This window comes from Triticum urartu, chromosome 7A (assembly GCF_056163025.1).
Source record: "Triticum urartu cultivar PI428250 chromosome 7A, HENAU_Tu73, whole genome shotgun sequence".
NCBI classification, from domain to species: domain Eukaryota; kingdom Viridiplantae; phylum Streptophyta; class Magnoliopsida; order Poales; family Poaceae; genus Triticum; species Triticum urartu.
This window is the reverse complement of record NC_141879.1, coordinates 536,815,101-536,834,193: the sequence shown is the minus strand read 5'-3', so window position 1 is coordinate 536,834,193 and position 19,093 is coordinate 536,815,101. Positions and strand designations below refer to the sequence as shown.

The 19,093-nt window shown below is 43.1% G+C and overlaps 1 protein-coding gene across 1 annotated transcript; it reads left to right on the top strand.

Annotated features, from left to right (window-relative positions):
• The first annotated feature begins 12,143 nt into the window (after positions 1-12,143).
• LOC147960322 (uncharacterized) lies at positions 12,144-13,238 on the top strand. The gene has a single exon (XM_087533276.1). It carries the CDS (start codon positions 12,144-12,146, stop codon positions 13,236-13,238), a length of 1,095 nt encoding a protein of 364 aa, XP_087389402.1.
• Positions 13,239-19,093: the final 5,855 nt, after the last annotated feature.

The window sequence follows — 19,093 nt, the reverse complement described above, 5'->3', positions numbered from 1 at the left end:
CTTGACTTGGAACTTCTCTCTTTGCTTCTATTCTTGTAGAACTTGTTGAAGTTCTTCACCATTAAGCTCAATTCTTCATTGAAGGTTTGTTTCTCGCTTGATGATGTGGGGGCTTCACATGAGACTTTGTAAGCACCACTTGACTTGTTATGGAGCTCCTCCTTATCCTTGAGTGACATCTCATGAGCAACAATTCTTCCAATGACTTCCGTTGGCTTGAGATCTTTGTAATTCGGCATCATTTGGATCAATGTGCATACGGTATCGTATTTTCCATCCAAGGCTCTTAGGATCTTCTTGATGATGAATCTGTCGGGTCATCTCTTCACTTCCTAAGCCGGCAATCTCATTTGTGATAAGAGCAAGCCTAGAGTACATTTCAGCGACACCTTCACCATCCTTCATTTTGAACTTGTCAAGTTGACTCTGAAGCACATCCAACTTGGATTCCTTGACGAAGTCGGTATCTTCATGCATGTCAATCAAAGTATCCCAAATTTCCTTTGCATTCTCAAGATGTCTATTTTTTTGAATTCTTCGGGGCACAGTCCGTTGAAGAGGATATCACAAGCTTGAGCGTTGTATTGCAGCATTTTCAACTCTTCCGCGGTGGCTTCACGATTCAGTTCTCTCCCATCAAAGAATTCACCTTGCAAGCCAACACACACAATAGCCCAAACGGCGGGGTTATGTCCAAGAATATGCATTTTCATATTATGCTTCCAACTAGCAAAACTAGTGCCATCAAAGTAAGGACCTCTACGGTGATAATTTCTCTCGCTAGACGCCATACTCTCCTAGGTTGTGAAACCAAGGCTATGACCACCAAAAGCTATGAAAATCAAAGCAAACTAGCAGGGTTACCCGCGCATTTGCGTGGCTAGACTTTCATTTAAATTTAATGAATATATTTTAATGTTATACTTTTAGTGTTATTCAACTTTTCTTGTGGAGTATACTAAATTAATTTTTAACTCATTTGTAAGGCATGATAAAACATTACTAAATTTGTTGTTGTGCAACAGGAATTCGAAGTTTAGTTATGGTTCATGAAAAAAAACTACTTTAAAATTTAAGCATATGATCTAAGAATGCCATACTGATGCTATGTATGCATTAGAGGTGACTTGTGTTTTTTTTGCGAGATGGTGACTTGTGTTGTTAACTTAATAGAGTATAAATCTGTTAAATATAAAAGTATAATATAACTAATTTAGTTATAGCAATATGTATATAGTAATGTAATTCCATCGTTATACAAAGTGCATATTTGTTTTCATATTTATTTCTAGTTTGAGAAAAAAAATATCAAGCCTCTTACTGCTCGTGTTGGGGCAGCGGTGTACACATGAAACGATGAAGATGCATATACCATCTTTTGCCTGTTCAGGCTAGCGGGTTGTCACTGAGAGCCGAGAGGTAGGACGCCATAGCCCTCCTTCTTGCATGGGGCCAAGAGGTACTTGGACTGAAGCAAAAATAAATAAATTTTTTTGTGGGGAGACTGAAGCAATTTTGCTCATGATTTTGAGAGAAAATAGCAATCTTGCTACTGGTCGTGATAAAGCAGAGTTTGGCGTACATGGAAAAGGATGCATGCATTATCATTATCTATCGTGGGTTAGATTTTACGGGGAATCTCCCATGAGTTATTGAATATCATGGTTGCTTTGTTTAAGTTTCCTCTTTCCTTTTCCAACACGCCTAGATTTTTTACGTATCCTACTTTCCAAATTAATTCCGTTGATAATTTCTGGTTGCTTCGATTATGCTCCCTCTTTCCTTTTTGAACACACCTTGACTTTTCTTTTACTTATCCTAGTTTCCTAATTCAATCCTTGGGTGATTTCTTGTGTATTAGAGGCCCACCCTGGAATTTTGGACCAACCTATCTGATTCGATATGGGCCAGGAAAATAAAATAAAATAAAATAAAAGCCCAATAGCTATTCCTGACCCCTCTGCCCAGACTGAGAAAAAAAATTCACGCAGCCAGAATTGCCCCTAGCCGCCGAGACACATCCAGAGTTCCACATCCATTCATGGACGCATCGAGCCAGCCGCTCGCTTCCCTTCGCGACCTCCCGATTTAGTCGTCTCGCTCGCTCGTCGCTCCCCGTCCCCGCCTATGTAGCCGATCGTTGGGCGCCCAGGACCACAGCCTGTCCGTCCAGTCCGCTCGGTGTTTGCGGCTCGGTGGCGGCCGCGCCACCTCAACTGCGCAGTCGTGCCCCTGCAAGCTGGCGCCGCCGCCCAATCTGCACATCGGCGCTCGGCCAAGAGGCAGCAGCCAGCCAGCAACTATCTGTGTTGATTTGAGGTACCAGTTCAGCTCATCCACTACCCATTTGGCGATTACCAAGTTTTGATTCTAGTGTTTGCTCTTCCCTGTACTACCCACCGTGCAGTACATAATTTGCGTTGAATTATATTATTATGAATTTATAATTGATAGAAAGTAAATTAGTTAGAATGCCTCTAAGTCTTCTATTAAAACTAAGACTTAATTGACAATTTCAGTATGCTTGTAAGACCATATCGATATATTTCTGTGGTATTGGTAGCTAGTTAGAACGTTCACAATGTCATATTTGTTGTCAATTTTTTTAGGAGGACAATCCTGCTTTGAAATCCTAGATCCGCCACTGATCATAAGTTGAACCGTTACATTCTGGAATTTGAAAGGCCGATCTGCTTAAAATAGGTAACTTAATCAGGTATACGGAGTAGATGTTATATGAATGTCCTATAGATACTATTCTCAAACAACATGAACAACATGGAATATCCAACTGAAGTTAGCCGAAGCTAAATATAACCTTCGCAAGCATCTGAGAGAATTGCTTCATTTGTCTCATCATGTGGAAAGTAGAGTGGCGATACAATTGATCACCAATGGGAGCACAAATAAGAAGTACGGTTTGAGGCGTTAAAAATACAATGCAAATCAAAATTAGTAATTCAAATCTATCTGTAACAAAATGTAGCGAACTATAAGAAAGAGTCAAGCACATACATATGTCAGCCACTTAAAGACAAATGTGGCGAAGTGAGAAACATTACTACCAATAAAATTTGGAAGACCCGTGCAAAGACCAGCTTGCATGGAATTAAAAGAAAAATGAAGTAGTTGCACTCATGAATCAGTGATGCAGGACTGCATATCAGAATGGAAGTAACTGACAAAAAATAATTAGCTCACCTTCTTAAAACATAGGTGAAGCTTAGCATTGCAGTAGATAAAATTTTGTAGATTAATAAGTGAAACAAAACGTTGCAAGAACGACTGCAAAAAGAAGCCATTATGTTTATAACATGTAGGTAATGCGCGAATAATATGTCAGGCTACATACCATCTGAAAAATCCTATGCACACTGTATTTCTACCCTATGTTCGAACCCACATATATCGATACATTTCTCTCTGCGGTTGGAAGAGAAACTCGGATCCACCAAGAGAAATAGGAAATTGGTCGCACCTAGGATCCTAATTAATGATACAATGAATACAATCAGGTCAAAATAATATTCTACCTTTTCATAGTTAAAAACACAAAATACTAATTTACAAACACATAATTACCAGATAAGTTCTTAGCAAAAGTTGTAGAGAAAATTTCTTGAGAGCCAACACTACCTTGATTGTAAAAGTAACCCAAAAAATATAATTGTGTTGGATAAATGTAGGTTGAGCATCCACTGCTAGTGGAGTTAGAAATAAGTAGGTAAGCACCAACAAAAAGGCATCAATATATTTGAGTGGGTCTCAAGAAATGCTTGAGGAAGATTGACCCTTTTAATATATTTGAGTGGGTCTGGATCCCCTCAAATGGAAAATCTGGTGGGATTTTGGCTGGGGCCAGAAAAGGCAATTTAGACATTGTCCATAGCAACACTGGTAGATATATGATCCAACTTGACTTGAAAGATATCAATAAGAAGAGTATATGGAGTATGTTAGTGGTGTATGGGCCAGCTCATGAAGATAAGAGGGAGGAGTTCCTGACTGAACTCGCTCACTTCTGCTCCTACATGGATAAGCCTTATATTGTGGGAGGCGACTTTAATATATTGAGAAATGTGGAAGAAAAGAATAAGAAGGCCCATAACCATAAGTCCATGGATATGTTTAACTCTGTTATCAATGCTTTCGGCCTGAGAGAAATTTTTTGTAGTGGTGGCAAATACACCTGGACCAACAACCAATTCCATCCCACTTTAGAAAAGCTAGACAGAATCCTGATGTCTAGTGACTGGGAGGACTTATTTCCTCTCGTGACGGTTAGGAAGCTTGTTCATGAGCTTTCTGATCACAGTCCCTTACTCCTTTCCTCAGGCGACTCGGGTAGAGAAGCTCCTAAGCCTAGAGAGTTCAGGTTCGACCTGGCATGGCTCAAAAATGAGAACTTCTTGCTCTTAGTTGAGAAAATCTGGTCCAAAGCTGTTAAAGCAAAAGACCCTATAGACATTCTCAATATTAAGCTCAAAAGATTCAAAACCTTCTTTAAAGGGTGGGGATCCCACAAATATGGTCACGATAAAAAAAGGAAAGAAGAACTTAGGCTGGAACTAGCCGCTTTGGAAGAGCTGGAAGAAGAAGGCCCTTTGCTACCTGAGATGTATAATAGGAAGATTGACCTTAACTTTGAGCTGCATGAGATTCTAGTGAATGAGGAAATTTTCTGGCTTCAACAGTCCCATGAGCGCTGGCTGCTCAAAGGGGACCTTAACACTGATTACTTCCACAAGATAGCCAATGGGCGCAAAAGAAAAAACACCATTCACACGCTGAAGTGCGGCGACGGGGAAATCGAGGGCACTGATAACCTAATCTCACATGCCACAGAGTTTTATAAGGATTTGTTCGGTCCAGCACCTGGTAACATATTTCACATGGACCCTGGTGCGTGGGATGATTCGGAGAAACTTACAAAAGATGACAACGAAGAGCTAACTAAGGACTTTTCGGTGGAGGAGGTGAAAGCGGCTCTGTTTGCAATGGATACCAATAGAGCACCTGGCCCGGATAATATTCCCGCAGAGTTCTACCAACATTGTTGGGATATTGTCAAAGATGATATTATGAGGATTTTTAGGCACTTCCATGATGGGACGCTTGATGTGCAGCGTCTCAACTACGGAGTGATCACTCTTCTTCCTAAAGTTTCGGGTGCTGAACGAATTCAACAGTTCCGACCTATCTGCCTCCTTAGGTGCCCGTATAAGTTGATTACTAAGACTATAGATAGGAGAGTTGAAAAGTACGCTGATAAGCTGATTAGCCTTTCGCAAAATGCCTTTGTGAAGGGTAGGAATATTATGGATGGTATCATGTCTCTTCATGAGATATTGAACTACACCCATGTCAAGAAAAGAATTGGGGTGGTGCTGAAGTTAGACTTTGAGAAGGCCTATGATAAAGTCAACTGGAGTTTCTCTTGGAATGTCATAAGCTGAGAGGCTTCGATAAAACTTGGTGTGGATGGATGAGACAAATCCTATACAATGGTACGGTCAGCATCAAGCTGAATGGTTCTGTAGGACCATACTTTCAAAGCGCGAAAGGGGTACGCCAGGGAGATCCACATTCCCCCTTCTTGTTTAATTTGGCTGCAGATTGCCTAAATAAAATGGTCAACAAGGCTCAACAGAATGGCCTGCTAACTGGTTTAGCTGCTGATCTCATCCCAAACGGGGTGGCTATTCTGCAGTATGCAGATGATACGATCATTTTCCTGGAGCATGACATGGAGAAGGCAATGAATCTTAAGATCCTATTATACATGTTTGAACTGATGTCTGGGCTTAAAGTGAATTTTAAGAAGAGTGAGGTTCTGACTATCGGGGGAGATGCGGAGATCGATAAGGGGTATGCTGAGCTTTTCAACTGTGAGATTGGACACTTTCCAATCAAATACCTGGGGATGCCTGTGAGCTTCTCCTCTTTGAAAGACTCGGTGTGGGAATTTATTGTGGACAACTATTTGAAATATTTTGGGACTTGGATTGGGCATGCTGCCTCTATAGGGGGCAGGCTTACTCTGCTTACTTCGGTGCTGTCGCAGTTGTCTCTGTACCACATGTCGATGTGGCTCATGAGTAAGACCTTTATAGATAAGCTCGATAAGCATCAAAGAAAGTTTTTCTGGCAAGGTTGCAATAAGAAGAATCGTTATTACCTGGTTAAATGGAAAAGGGTATGTAGATCGAAAGAGAAAGGGGGCCTGGGGGTCAAAGATCTCAGGAAACAGAATATCAGCCTTATGGTAAAGTGGTGGTGGAAACTTGAAACCCAGAAAGGGATGTGGCAAGATCTGGTAAAAGCGAGATATTTGTATAACAAATCTGTGGCCACGGTGTCCTCGAGATATTTTGATTCGCCTTGCTGGAAGGCTCTCCTGAAGGTTAAAGACTTATACATGGTGGGGAGGAGAATTACCTTGGGGGCTGGTAACTTGGCCAGGGTGTGGAAAGATTCCCTGAATGGTCTCCCACCATTTGAATTATCATTCCCACGGCTGTTTGCAATTTGCACTGATCAAGATTGCACAGTGGAAAAATTCGGTGGTGCTGAGTCTTCTTCGTTCTTTAGACGCCGCCTTGACCCTGATCTGAGAGATCAATGGGATCAAATGCGTGCGTTAATTGTAGGCTTAAACCTTTCTGCTGATAGAGACTCGGTCTATTGGGGGCTTAATAAGAATGCCAAATACTCCACTAAATCTATGTATAAATGGCTGGAGAAGCCGATTAGTGGCTGCAACCATAAAGAGATCTGGGAAGCCAAGCTTCCGCTTAAAATCCAGGTTTTCCTATGGCAAATGGCACAAGATGCGATTCTCACCAGATCGGTGATGAAGAGGAAAAAATGGCCAGGAAACCCTGTGTGTTCCTTCTGTGGCCAACTGGAAACGAGTTCACATTTGTTTTTCTCCTGCCATGTGGCTCGTGTGGCCTGGAGATCTATAGGTGTGGTCCTGGGGACTGATACATGTCCTAACAATGTTTGGCAATATTATGTGTGGTGTAATATGTTCTTGCCTAAAAGAGATAAGTTCTTCACTGTTGGCCTGGCGGCTGTGACTTGGGCCATCTGGCTGGCCCGTAATAGAGCTACCTTTGAGAAGAAATTGATTAAATCTCCGTTTGAGATTGTGTTTTCGGCATGTTCCTTTCTTTTGTATTGGGCAGGGCTTCAGAAGCAAGGGGGCGCGGAGGAACTACGCCAAGGTGCAGAGATGATCCGCTCGAGTACGTCCAGGCTGATGGCGTTGTGTGAGAAGGCCAGAAGTGAAAAAAATGATGATGGAGAAGTGCTGGCTTGGTGATTAGCCTGAAGGCGTTTCTCCTCGGCTTGCATGTTCTTTGTTTCTCTCTTGGCGTTCTGAGTCTCTTTTGGTCCCGTGCCTAGCTGGTGGTCAGGGATTCGTTTTAAACTGTATGGTGCTGTCTGGTTTTCGTCCCATAGTGCTCGTCGCGATGGCAGGCGAGCACGGTGGGTTTCCTGGCAGTGCTTTGAACTCGCTACCTCCTTTCCCTCCTCTCTAACTTCCTGGAACTAATGTATTTCTGTTTAATGCAAATGGAAAGGGGTACGCCCGGTTCAAAAAAAAAGGCATCAATATCTCTGTTTAATACAACAGTAGTGTGCAGTAGTTTATACATGCCGGAGCCATTTTTGTTAAGAATGATGCATAATACCTCATCACTTAAGCCTGATATTTGTCAGTTCGGTACGACAACTTCCCTGCAATTTAAATCTCATAGTAGACATGTATGATTTGATACCTCTTGTGCACAATTGATTGCATTTGAAATTATATTCTCCACATATGCTCTTACCGGTAGAAAAATGTGGAATGATGATTTACCAACCATAGAAAGAAACATATTGCTACATAGCACATCAGAAAGAGGGAAAGAACCACAATAGGATAAATGCCAGTGTAAGGCGAACATGTAACATGAACATGGTCACTCAGACCAACGTTGTAGTTTTTAAGCATACTGAACAGATAAAGGGGATGCGAGTCGGAGCTTCATACATTTCCGTACATACTTTGAATCATTTTCAATACTTCTAAATTTGTGGCTAACTTAAAAAGACGATGCATTATGCTATCTTAAGCACCAACCACTGGCGAAACTAAAAATAAGCACCTAAAAAATGCCTTATACAACAATATCATGTAGTAGTTTCTATATACCTGAGCCATTTTGGCTTAGCCAATGATCTATGGTACCTCATCACTTAAGCTCGGACATCAATACAGTACTACAACTTCACTTCAATGTAAATCCTAGAGAATACACGTATGTCTTTCTACCTCATGTACGTATATCCATTTCAGATTCTATTATTCACCAGTGCTCTTATTGGTAGGAAATAATATAATGATGATTTAACAACCATAGAAAATAAAACCATTGCTACACACGGCTCCATACCATAAAAGGTAACCAACCATGTAGGACAAATGAGAAAGCCAGGCTCACATGATATTTGAACATGGTCACTCAAAACTTTGTAAGATATAAAGAAAACATACTGAACCGGAAAAAAAGATGCCAGTCGGAGCTGCGTACATTTCCTTGTATACCTTGATTCAATTCTATCTAATTTGAGGCTACCATGTAAACATGATGCATGCTTCAATATTATCCATACATGTAAATATAAGAAAGCTATGATATTCTTGCCGAACAGTTTATTTTCTGCTATACCAAGACATTCCTTGGAGCATCTGGGCATCTGGAAGGCCATCTAGAGATTGTAAAACCGTGCACCTTAACCATATGTATTAAGTATAGAGTGAATATTTTGGGAGGACCATGGTTGTCTAGAGGATGGGTCTAAAACTGTATTCATTATGGTAGTATAAGAAAACTGTATTACAAAAATCCAATGTGCATTGACATATTAAAACATTGGTCAACTAGACGATTTACACAACCTTCTGAAATCATTAACCATGTGCCTATTCCCATTACCTATAGCTATTAAAAACTCTTCATGATCCTACATGCTATACAATTGGAAAATCAAGAGGTTTTTGATTTAGAAACTTATACCATAGTTCTTTGAGTTACCCATGTACTTGTTACCATGCTCATGTACATATAGAAATTATTAGCTCAAATCAGCATCATTTTAATAGAAACAAAATGAATCTTAGTAATGTACAACTGTTCAAAAAAAAATTGAATGGAACAATTATTAGAAAAAGTGCATGTCATATAAGGTGGTCAATCAAAAAGTTGCCGAATTGGAAACTTACTACAGTTTGCTCATAATTGTTGAGTTCCTCCTTCCGCTATTAAAAATATTGTTGAGTTCCTCCTGTAAGTGCAACAATGGTCATGTATTATCAACTCAATTCAACATCAACTTGTTTGAAGCAGAATGACACATTTTTGCTATGATGAATATATAAATAAATTATGTACAATTCCGTAAATATTTTTTCTTTCATACACAGTGACACATTTTTGTTGTAAAGATCATGTAAATAATTTTTTATATCTTTGCAAATAAGATTAACCTTGATGTATAAATCCGATCAGAGTAGAGGTAGCTATGAAAGGTCATGCGTCACATCATTAGTCTAAGGCTCTAACCACTTTCGTGTAGAATCTAACATCTAAACTACGCATATCTGTTTGTTCCAGAAGCCACGAAATTGAGGTACGCAGAAGATGAACAAACCTGAGAACTGATGATCCAAAGATGAGTCGGAGTTCGAGCATCACATAACCGTCAGCTGTGGTTGCTTCTAGGCAGATGTGTCTCAGACCTAAGTTGCTGCCACTGGACCGTGGTTACATGCATCCTCGCTTGGAGGCAGCGGTCCTGGAAGATATGCATGTGCAAGGCGAAGAAGTGGACGAAGGCCGAAGAAGCAATCTGTGCCTCCCTATGGCTCTGTCTTGCTCCTCAATTTGTCACCTTAGTTATTATGGCTGCCTTATCCCTCATGCTGCTGATTTAAACCTACCCTACTCTTCTTCTCCTAGGTGGATCGAGCGCTTCAGCGGGTGCCTCGCAGAAGACTGGGAAGGAAGGATTAGAAGTGACGGCTATAGCGCTAGGAAATTGGAAACCCTAGCAATTGATCTTCTCTATAAAACGCGTGTGGCAAGGGACGTGGAACTTGCTTCAGGGAAGAAGAGATGGAACACGTGAGAGAAGAGACCAACTCTTTATCGGACAGACAATTATTTCCTTTTGCCAATTGCCTAGTCCATATTGTCCATGTGTTCGATGCATGCAAACGTGTGGCTTTTGGAATCGGTAGGTAGACCTTCTATATTGCTCTCGGATACATGTAAGAGCTTTATTTTTTATTTTTGTTTTTTTTCTTTCCAATTCGGACAGACATCAATTCATGCGTGATTGCATTGGACTCCAGCAATACGTGTCTATGTAGTCCTTCCCGTGCGTGCTAGTCTTATGGTTCTTTGCATCCAACGTAACAACATATAAGTTCAATATTGCTAGTACATATATTTTTACATGTTATGTAGAAACTTTAAATCTCAGCCATTGTTATTCTAATCCAACGGTGTAAAAAAGATTAACATATGCTCATGTACATATAGAAATTATTATCTCAAATCAGCATCATTTTAATAGAAACAAAATGAATCTTAGTAATGTACAACTGTTCAAAAAAAATTGAATGGAACAATTATTAGAAAAAGTGCATGTCACATAAGGTGGTCAATCAAAAAGTTGCCGAATTGGAAACTTACTACAGTTTGCTCATGAGTTCCTGTCCGTGTATTCCTCCCGATATACAGACAATAAAGTCTTCGCGTCTCCCCTACGCTGGCGGCTAGGGTTCCATATCCTCCGCTGAGTTCCTGTCCGTGTATTCCCTCCCGGGGCTAGGGTTTTTCTGTCGGGCGTCTCCTGCTTGACTGCCCTTGCTTTCTGGTTCTATGGCGACTCTCTCTGATTTCTCAATCAGCGACTTGTGGTGGCGGCCAGAGCACCAAGAGAACCAATATTGATGATTTATTTGGCCAACTGGATTTAAACGATGAAGAGTTTGACGACGTCGAGATCAATGATGATGACCCTGCAATCAAGGACAGTGTACGATGGCTTGCGTTGGCATGGGTTCATACAGAAAAAAGCTTCAGTCAGTCGGCTTTCTACCGTGACATGCGTGCTGCGTGGAACACTGCACAACAGATTCGCTTCCGACCTGTTGGACCTAACCTGTTCGTTGTTCAGGCGGCGTGCCTCGGTGATTGGGAGCGTGTGATAGAGCAAGGTCCGTGGCTGTTTAGGAACTGGGCTGTACTTCTAAGTCCGTATGACGGCTTCACTAATGCTGAAGAGATCAGCATTGTCCACATGCCAATCTGGCTGCAAATTCACAAATTGCCGGATGGGTATTGTAAGAAGGAGCTTGTCAAGAAGTTGTTGAACAAGTCAGGAAAGATCCTGGAGATGAGGCTGGCGGGCAATACACGCGGTGATTACATCCGTGTTCGTGTCCGTCATGATGTTCGGGAACCGCTGATCAAGTTTGTGAGTATTGTTAGATCAAAAGAACGCCAAGTTTTTTTGGTGAGATATGAGAAACTTGCAAAGTTTTGTAGGTCCTGTGGTTTGGTTGGACATGATCATAAGGAGTGTGGGGTTGGTATTTATGCTGAAAAGGATTTGAAGTTTGGTGAGTGGTTGTACGCCGATCCACCAAACAGGACACATGCAGGTGCAGTTTTTGAGCAGAATCCAAGTAGTAGTACTGTTGGTGCTTCAGCTAGCCCTGTCACTTCGAAGGCTTATGCCAATGATATTCGGGCTGACAAGGGGCTTGGATCGGATCAAGTTGTGGCTGACCCAGAGGTTGCTAATATGGCATCTAGCCCAAAGAAGCTTTTGGGAGAGAACATGGACCTCGACAGAAATATAAGAAAGCGGTCGAATTTGGAGGTGGAGGGAGGTAATGGTACGCTTGTTGTTACTGTTCCTTCTCGGGTACTAGCAATTACTGATGGCAAGGGGGATGATCTAGCTCAAATTGAATTCCTTACCAACAGTTCAAGTATTAAGCGTGCAAAAACTGACATGAGTGGTGATGATGGCAATGTTGAATCGGCGGGCTCCCTCGAGGAGTACCGCCGGGAGCAATGAATACATTATTCTGGAACTACAGGGGGGTGGGGAACCGCCGGACAGTTCGTGAGGTGTTGGCCCTCGTAAAGGCTAACGTCCCCAAGCTTGTCTTCCTGTGCGAGACAAGACAAGCTTCAGCTAAGGTGGAGAAACTTAAGTGGAGATTGGGTTTGAAAGGTTTTTGTGGTGTTTCTAGTGATGGATTAAGCGGGGGGTTGGCTCTTTTTTGGTATGAAAGCCTGCAGGTTACTGTTCTTGATTCATGTGCACGATACATTCATGTGTTAGTTCTGGATACTAGTCTTGGTGTTCAATGGAGATGTACGTTTGTGTACGGAGAACCAAGGGTGGAGAACCGACATTTGATGTGGTCTCATTTGTCTCGTCTGAAAGTTGTCTCTGACAATCCATGGCTTGTGTGTGGAGACTTTAATGAAGCCCTTTGGCAACATGAGCATTTTTCAAAGACCTTGCGAGGGGAGAGTCAGATGGTGGCCTTCCGGGATGCTTTGTCTGAATGTGAGCTTTGGGATCTTGGTTTCACGGGTGCCCCGTTCATATATAATAATGGGCAGATTGCTGATGGTAATGTTCGAGTTAGACTGGACCGAGCTTGTGCGGATGATGCGTGGAGGGACATGTTTCCTCGGGCGCGTGTCCAACACCTTGTTTCGCCGTGTTCCGGTCATATTCCGGTCCTCCTGCAGTTTGCTCTGGACTGCAGTCAGCGGAGCCAGGCTGCACCCAGGTACGAGATCATGTGGGAGCGCGACCCGTCGCTCCCAGAGGTTGTTGGAAGAGCGTGGAATGTGAACTTGCCTGCTGGTGACCTCGGTTCGGTTGCTGGTTCACTGAAAGAATTAATGCAAAATCTTAAAGTCTGGAGTAAGCAAAAGTTTGGTAACGTTTTGAAGGAGATTGAGAAGTTACGTGCTGAATTGGATGCTATGCAGCAGAGTAGTATTGATCGCTCGACTATCAGGCAGAAGATGAATGAACTAGATGAGCTTTTATATAGGGAAGAGATGTTGTGGTTGCAGCGCTCGCGTATAACTTGGCTCAAGGAGGGGGGGAGGAATACCAAGTATTTTGACCGGCGCGCTATTTAGCGTGCTAGAAGAAATCATATCCAACGACTGAGGAAGGAGGACGGCTCCTGGTGTTCTGTCCCTTCAGATATGGAGCGTATGGAGCATCCTATTTTAAAGAGGTGTATACAAAGGATCCTACATTACAGCCAGAGGTGATGCTAGATAGTATCGCAAGTAAGGTAACGGGTGATATGAATGTGAAGCTTTGTGCCCCATTTACTGAAAGAGAAGTGTCCGACGCGTTGTTTCAAATTGGTCCGCTGAAGGCACCAGGTCCGGATGGTTTTCCAGCTTGTTTTTTCCAACGTAATTGGTTGGTGTTGAAGGAAAAGGTCGTGGAAGCAGTTTTGGAATTTTTTGTGACCAGAATCATGCCAGATGGGGTCAATGATACGGCAATTGTTCTCATCCCAAAGGTGCAACATCCAATCACCCTCAAGGATTTTAGGCCAATTAGCCTCTGCAATGTCATCTATAAAGTTGTTTCGAAATGCTTAGTCAATAGATTAAGGCCATTTTTACAGGAGCTTATTTCAGAAAATCAAAGTGCCTTTATTCAGGGTCGACTCATTTCTGACAACTCAATTATTGCTTTTGAATGTGTGCATTACATTCAGTCTTTGAAGGAAGGGGCTCCGGATTTTTGTGCATACAAATTGGATTTATCTAAAGCCTACGATCGCGTTGACTGAGATTTTTTTTGGAAAAAGCCTTAGTTAAATGGGGTTTCTCCCATACTTGGGTTTCTCGCATTATGGCTTGTGTTAAGTCTGTTAATTACTCGGTGAAATTCAACGGCAAGTTATTGGAATCATTTACGCCGACACGGGGTCTTCGTCAAGGTGATCCATTGTCTCCCTTCCTCTTCTTATTTGTTGCTGATGCCTTGTCAGCTCTAGTGAATAAGGCCATTATAGAGGAAGGTTTGGAGCCGGTGAAGATTTGTCGCAGGACCCCAGGGATCTCTCACCTTTTATTTGCGGATGATTCACTTCTATTTTTTCGAGCCTCGGGACAGCAAGCGGCAGTGGTAAAAGTCATGAATGAGGTGAAGGATATTCTTGAAGTAACTCAGGAGGTTTTTGACCCTAAGTATCTAGGTCTTCCGGTCCCGGATGAGAGAATGCATAAGGGAAGATTTGAATCTATACTAGAGAGGTTAAGCAAAATTCTGGTTGATTGGAGTGAACAATACATGTCTTCTGGGAGTAAGGAGATTTTGATTAAGTCTGTAGCTCAGGCAATACCCACTTATGTGATGAGCGTATTTCGGCTGCCAGCGTCGATTTGTGATGAAATGACTCGCTTGATGAGACAGTACTGGTGGGGTGTTGAGAAGGGCAAAAGAAAAATGTCATGGCTGAGTTGGGATAAGATGATTTTGCCAAAGTCCAAGGGCGCGGCATGGGATTTAGAGACATGCGTGCCTTTAACCAAGCTTTGTTGGCCAAACAAGCTTGGCGTTTACTCGAGTTTCCAGATAGCTTATGTTCTCGGCTACTTAGGGCGAAGTATTTCCCTAATGGAAATCTCATAGATACGGTGTTTATAGGTATTGCTTCCGCTGTTTGGAGAGGAATTGAACACGGGCTTGAGCTTGTAAAGAAGGGTTTCATATGAAGGGTGGGGTGTGGCTCTCAAATCCGTACTTGGTGTGATCCATGGATTCCTCGGGGTCCATCCTTTCGTCCAGTCACACCCAATGTAATTGTCGACTAAACCGAGTCTCGGATTTTTTGAACGACAATGGGGTTTGGAACACACAGCTGGTCAGAGAACACTTTTGGTCTTTGGATGTTCAGGAAATTTTAAGAATCCGGACTTCTCCGCGAAGCTGTGAGGATTTCATTGCTTGGCAGCCGGAGAGGAACGGTAGATTTTCTGTTCGAAGCGCCTATCATCTAGCTATGCAGCATCATGAGGAGCTTCATGCTGGTGAGGCTTCTAGCAGTCAGCCTGATGGAAATAGGCCTATATGGAATCTGATTTGGCGGGCTGGAGTGCCGCAAAAAATAAAAATTCTTGCATGGAAGGCGGTCACTGGGGCACTAGCTACCCATAAGTGCATGCAATATAGGCACCTACGTACTTGTGCTACTTGCCCACTTTGTGGATTAGAAGAGGACAATTTTTTACATGCACTAGTTGCGTGTACAGAGGCAAAGGCGTTGTGGAATGGCATGCGCTCTAGGTGGCCTTTGCCCGGGAATGAGTACTTGCTGGACAATGGAGAAGAGTGGCTGCTCAACGTACTTGCAGATTGTTCGGACAAAGTGCGGGATATGATAATTATGTTGGTCTGGCGAGTGTGGCAAGTTCGTACAGATTTAACACATGGTAAGGAGGCTGCTCCGGTGGAGGTCTCAGTAGAGTTTCTGGACAGTTATTTCAGATCAATTCAGCAGGAAAATAAATATAGTACAGAACAGATTGTGAAAGGAAAAATGGGGAAGGAGGAGTGGTTGACGGTACCAACTAAGAAACCACAAGCGTTGTACAAACCGTGGCCGCCGCCGATGCTGGGCAAGGTAGCTTTATCAGTGGATGGCTCCTTTTCGGCAGAAGACGGGTCAGCAGGTTCAGGCATGATACTTCGGAACTGGGATGGGAGTGTTATTTTCTCGGCACACCGTCACTTATTTCATTGCAACGATGCTCTTGAGGCGGAGCTACATGCTATAATGGAGGGGATGGCACTGTCTGTCGAGCATACTACTCTTCCGGTGGTTGTTCAATCGGATTCAACGACGGCACTATCTGTTCTAACTTCTAATGAGTTGGACCGATCGGCATATGGGCATCTCATCTTAGAGATTAAAAATCTGATGGTAGGAAGGGAGTTTATTCCTATGAAAATTTCTAGGGACCAGAATAGAGTAGCAGATCATCTGGCAAATCATGGTAGAAATAATCATAGTACGGCTTGTTGGCTTCGCAGAGGCCATCCATGTATAGCTGAACTTTTGTCGGCTGATTGTAACTCTACACTTTTGGAATAAAACTCCCATTTCACTCGCAAAAAAAACTACAGTTTGCTCATAATTGTTCAGTTCCTCCTTCCACTATTAAAAATATTGTTGAGTTCCTCCTATAAGTGCAACAATGGTCATGTATTATCAACTCAATTCAACATCAACTTGTTTGAAGCAGAATGACACATTTTTTCTATGATGAATATGTAAATAAATTCTGTACAATTCTGTAAATATTTTTTCTTTCATACACAGTGACGCATTTTTGTTGTAAATATCATGTAAATAATTTTTTATATCTTTGCAAATAAGATTAACCTTGATGTATAAATCTGATCAGAGTAGAGGTAGCTATGAAAGGTCATGCGTCACATCATTAGTCTAAGGCTCTAACCACTTCCGTGTAGAATCTAACATCTCAACTACGCATATCTGTTTGTTCCAGAAGCCACGAAATTGAGGTACGCAGAAGATGAACAAACCTGAGAACTGATGATCCAAAGATGAGTCAGAGTTCGAGCATCACATAGCCGTGAGCTGTGGTTGCTTGTAGGCAGATGTGTTGTAACACCCCGGATGTAATTTACCTTATCTGTACTCCAACTCTTGACGTTTCCGGCTTAAATTATTTTATTTTCCTTGGTGTCGGGTTTTTTTCTCCGTGTGTTGTTGTCTGTGTCATGCATCTCATATCATGTCGTCATGTGCATTGCTTTTGCATACGTGTTCGTCTCATGCATCCAAGCATTTTCCCCGTTGTCCGTTTTGCATTCCGGCGCTCCTATGTCCTCCGGTGGTCCTTTCTACCTCTTTTCGTGTGTGGGGGTTAAACATTTCCGGATTGGACCGAGACTTGTCATGCGGCCTTGGTTTACTACCGGTAGACCGCCGGTCAAGTTTCGTATCATTTGGACTTCGTTTGATACTCCAACGGTTAACCGAGGGACCGAAAAGGCCTTTTTTGTGTTGTAGCCCAACACCCTTCCAACTTCGCCCAAAACCCACCAAAAACCCTTCCATCATCTAGAGCGTTCGAGCACGATCACGTGGCCGCAAACCGTGCTCAATTTGGAGCCTCCTAGCTCCTCCTACCTATAAAACTAGGTCTTCCCCGAAATTTTCGGGTCTTCCCTACCCTAAACCTAGATCCTCTTCCTCTCGCCGCGCCGGACACGTCCGGTCCGGCCGGACACCACCACGCCTCCGCCCCACACCAGTGGCATCCCGCCACATGGCACCGCCACCTTCCTCCGCCGCGAGGCCCGTTCGGCCCGAACCGGGCCCCCACAGCCCATCTACCCCCCCCCCCCCGCCGCTAGTTCCCGTCGCCGCCCGAGGCGCTCGCGCCCACGCCGTCGTTCGGCTCGCCGCGCCGCCCGCCGGAGCTGCTCGCCGGTCTTTGCCGTTCACCTCTGACCTCACAGGCCGCCGCGCTACCTCGCCGCCGCAGCGAGCTCGCCGGGCCTCGCCGCGCCGCACCGCGCCGGCGACCTCCTCCGCCGCCGCCCGACGACCGCCGACGCCGCCCCCGTTCACCTCCGGCCCGGATCCGGCCCCGGCGCCTCCATCTCCGGCCGTCCATCCTCGTTTTCTGCGCCCTGCTACAGTAACCGCGCTGGCCAGATCTAGATCTCGGTTGACTTCTTCCCCTGTAACCCTAATTTTTTGGCAATTTTCATCATGTCGTAACTCTGCATCCATAGATCCGATTTGTGCGTATAGCATATCAAAATGTTCGTATCGACGAGTACATCATTTCATCTCATTACATCATTTTCATTTGAGCTCATCTTGATGCCCGAAATGCTGTTGGCAGAGGGCTATGTGGTGAATTTGTCAGATCTGTTTCATCAAATAGCTATTTGTTATTTTTGCCATGATTAATGTGTGCATGCTATGATCCTGAGCTCTACATGTGTTTTGTCATATGCCATTCCATCTTTATAGATGTGATTGCCATGTATTTTTGGGATAATTGTGGTGACTAGCACAAGCTTGCAAAGTAGCGTTATCGGTAATGCTGATTTCAGGGACTTAGAATTTCACCAAGTCCTTGTTCTCTTTTTGTCGTTATGCAATATGTTCTTGTTGTTTCCTAGTGATCCGTGCCTCTTTTGAGGATGATCAGTAAGGGTGTTTTGTTAACATTGTGGTGCTCTATCCATCCATGTCTTTGTTTGCATTTATGGAGCACCCTAGCTTGAGTCAATCGAGCTCTACTTTTGCTATAAAGTGAATCCTGACAGATTGTTGACATGTTTAGCGATTTTGCCGAGGATGTTGCCATTGATCCGTGCATGCTATGTTATTGTTCTTGCCATGTCTAGATTCTATGACATGTATTCTTGATGGTTGTATGCTTAATTTGTCATGCCATGCTCTGTAGTGAGTGCATCGAGCTCGTAAACATGCCTACTCGTTAACTGTTTTGCATGCTCCAGTTTTTCACCAAGTCTGAATCTGTTTATATATTTGCCATGTTCGCATGCTTGCAGTTGTATTTTCTGATCCCTTTTGGCTCAAGGTCACTAAGGGACTTTTGTTAAGTGCTTTGAGTAGCTTCATGCCATGTCTTTCCTTGCCATGTTAAGTTCCTGTAGCATGTAGTTTTCATGCTCTAAAGTGTGCTTCCTGATGATAAATTCCAGACTTGTGTTAACTTCACTAAGTCTGAAACCTGTTATCATTTGCACTTTTGCCATGCTTGTTTGAACCTATTAATGGATGAATTAGCCGTAGCTCAGTGTTCATCTTTTGTCAAGCATCATGAGTGTGGATCCCTGTCATGTATTTTTTTGTCATGTTTGAGTGCTGTAGCATATTTATGTTGATGCATTTAGTTGGTCACTTGTTGTTTATCGCAGACTGGTGACATATTTGTTTTGCTTGCCATTTCCAAAC

Coding starts and splice junctions, on each gene's coding strand:
- LOC147960322 (XM_087533276.1), top strand. CDS start 12,144: ATGAATACATTATTCTGGAACTACAGGGGGGTGGGGAACCGCCGGACA.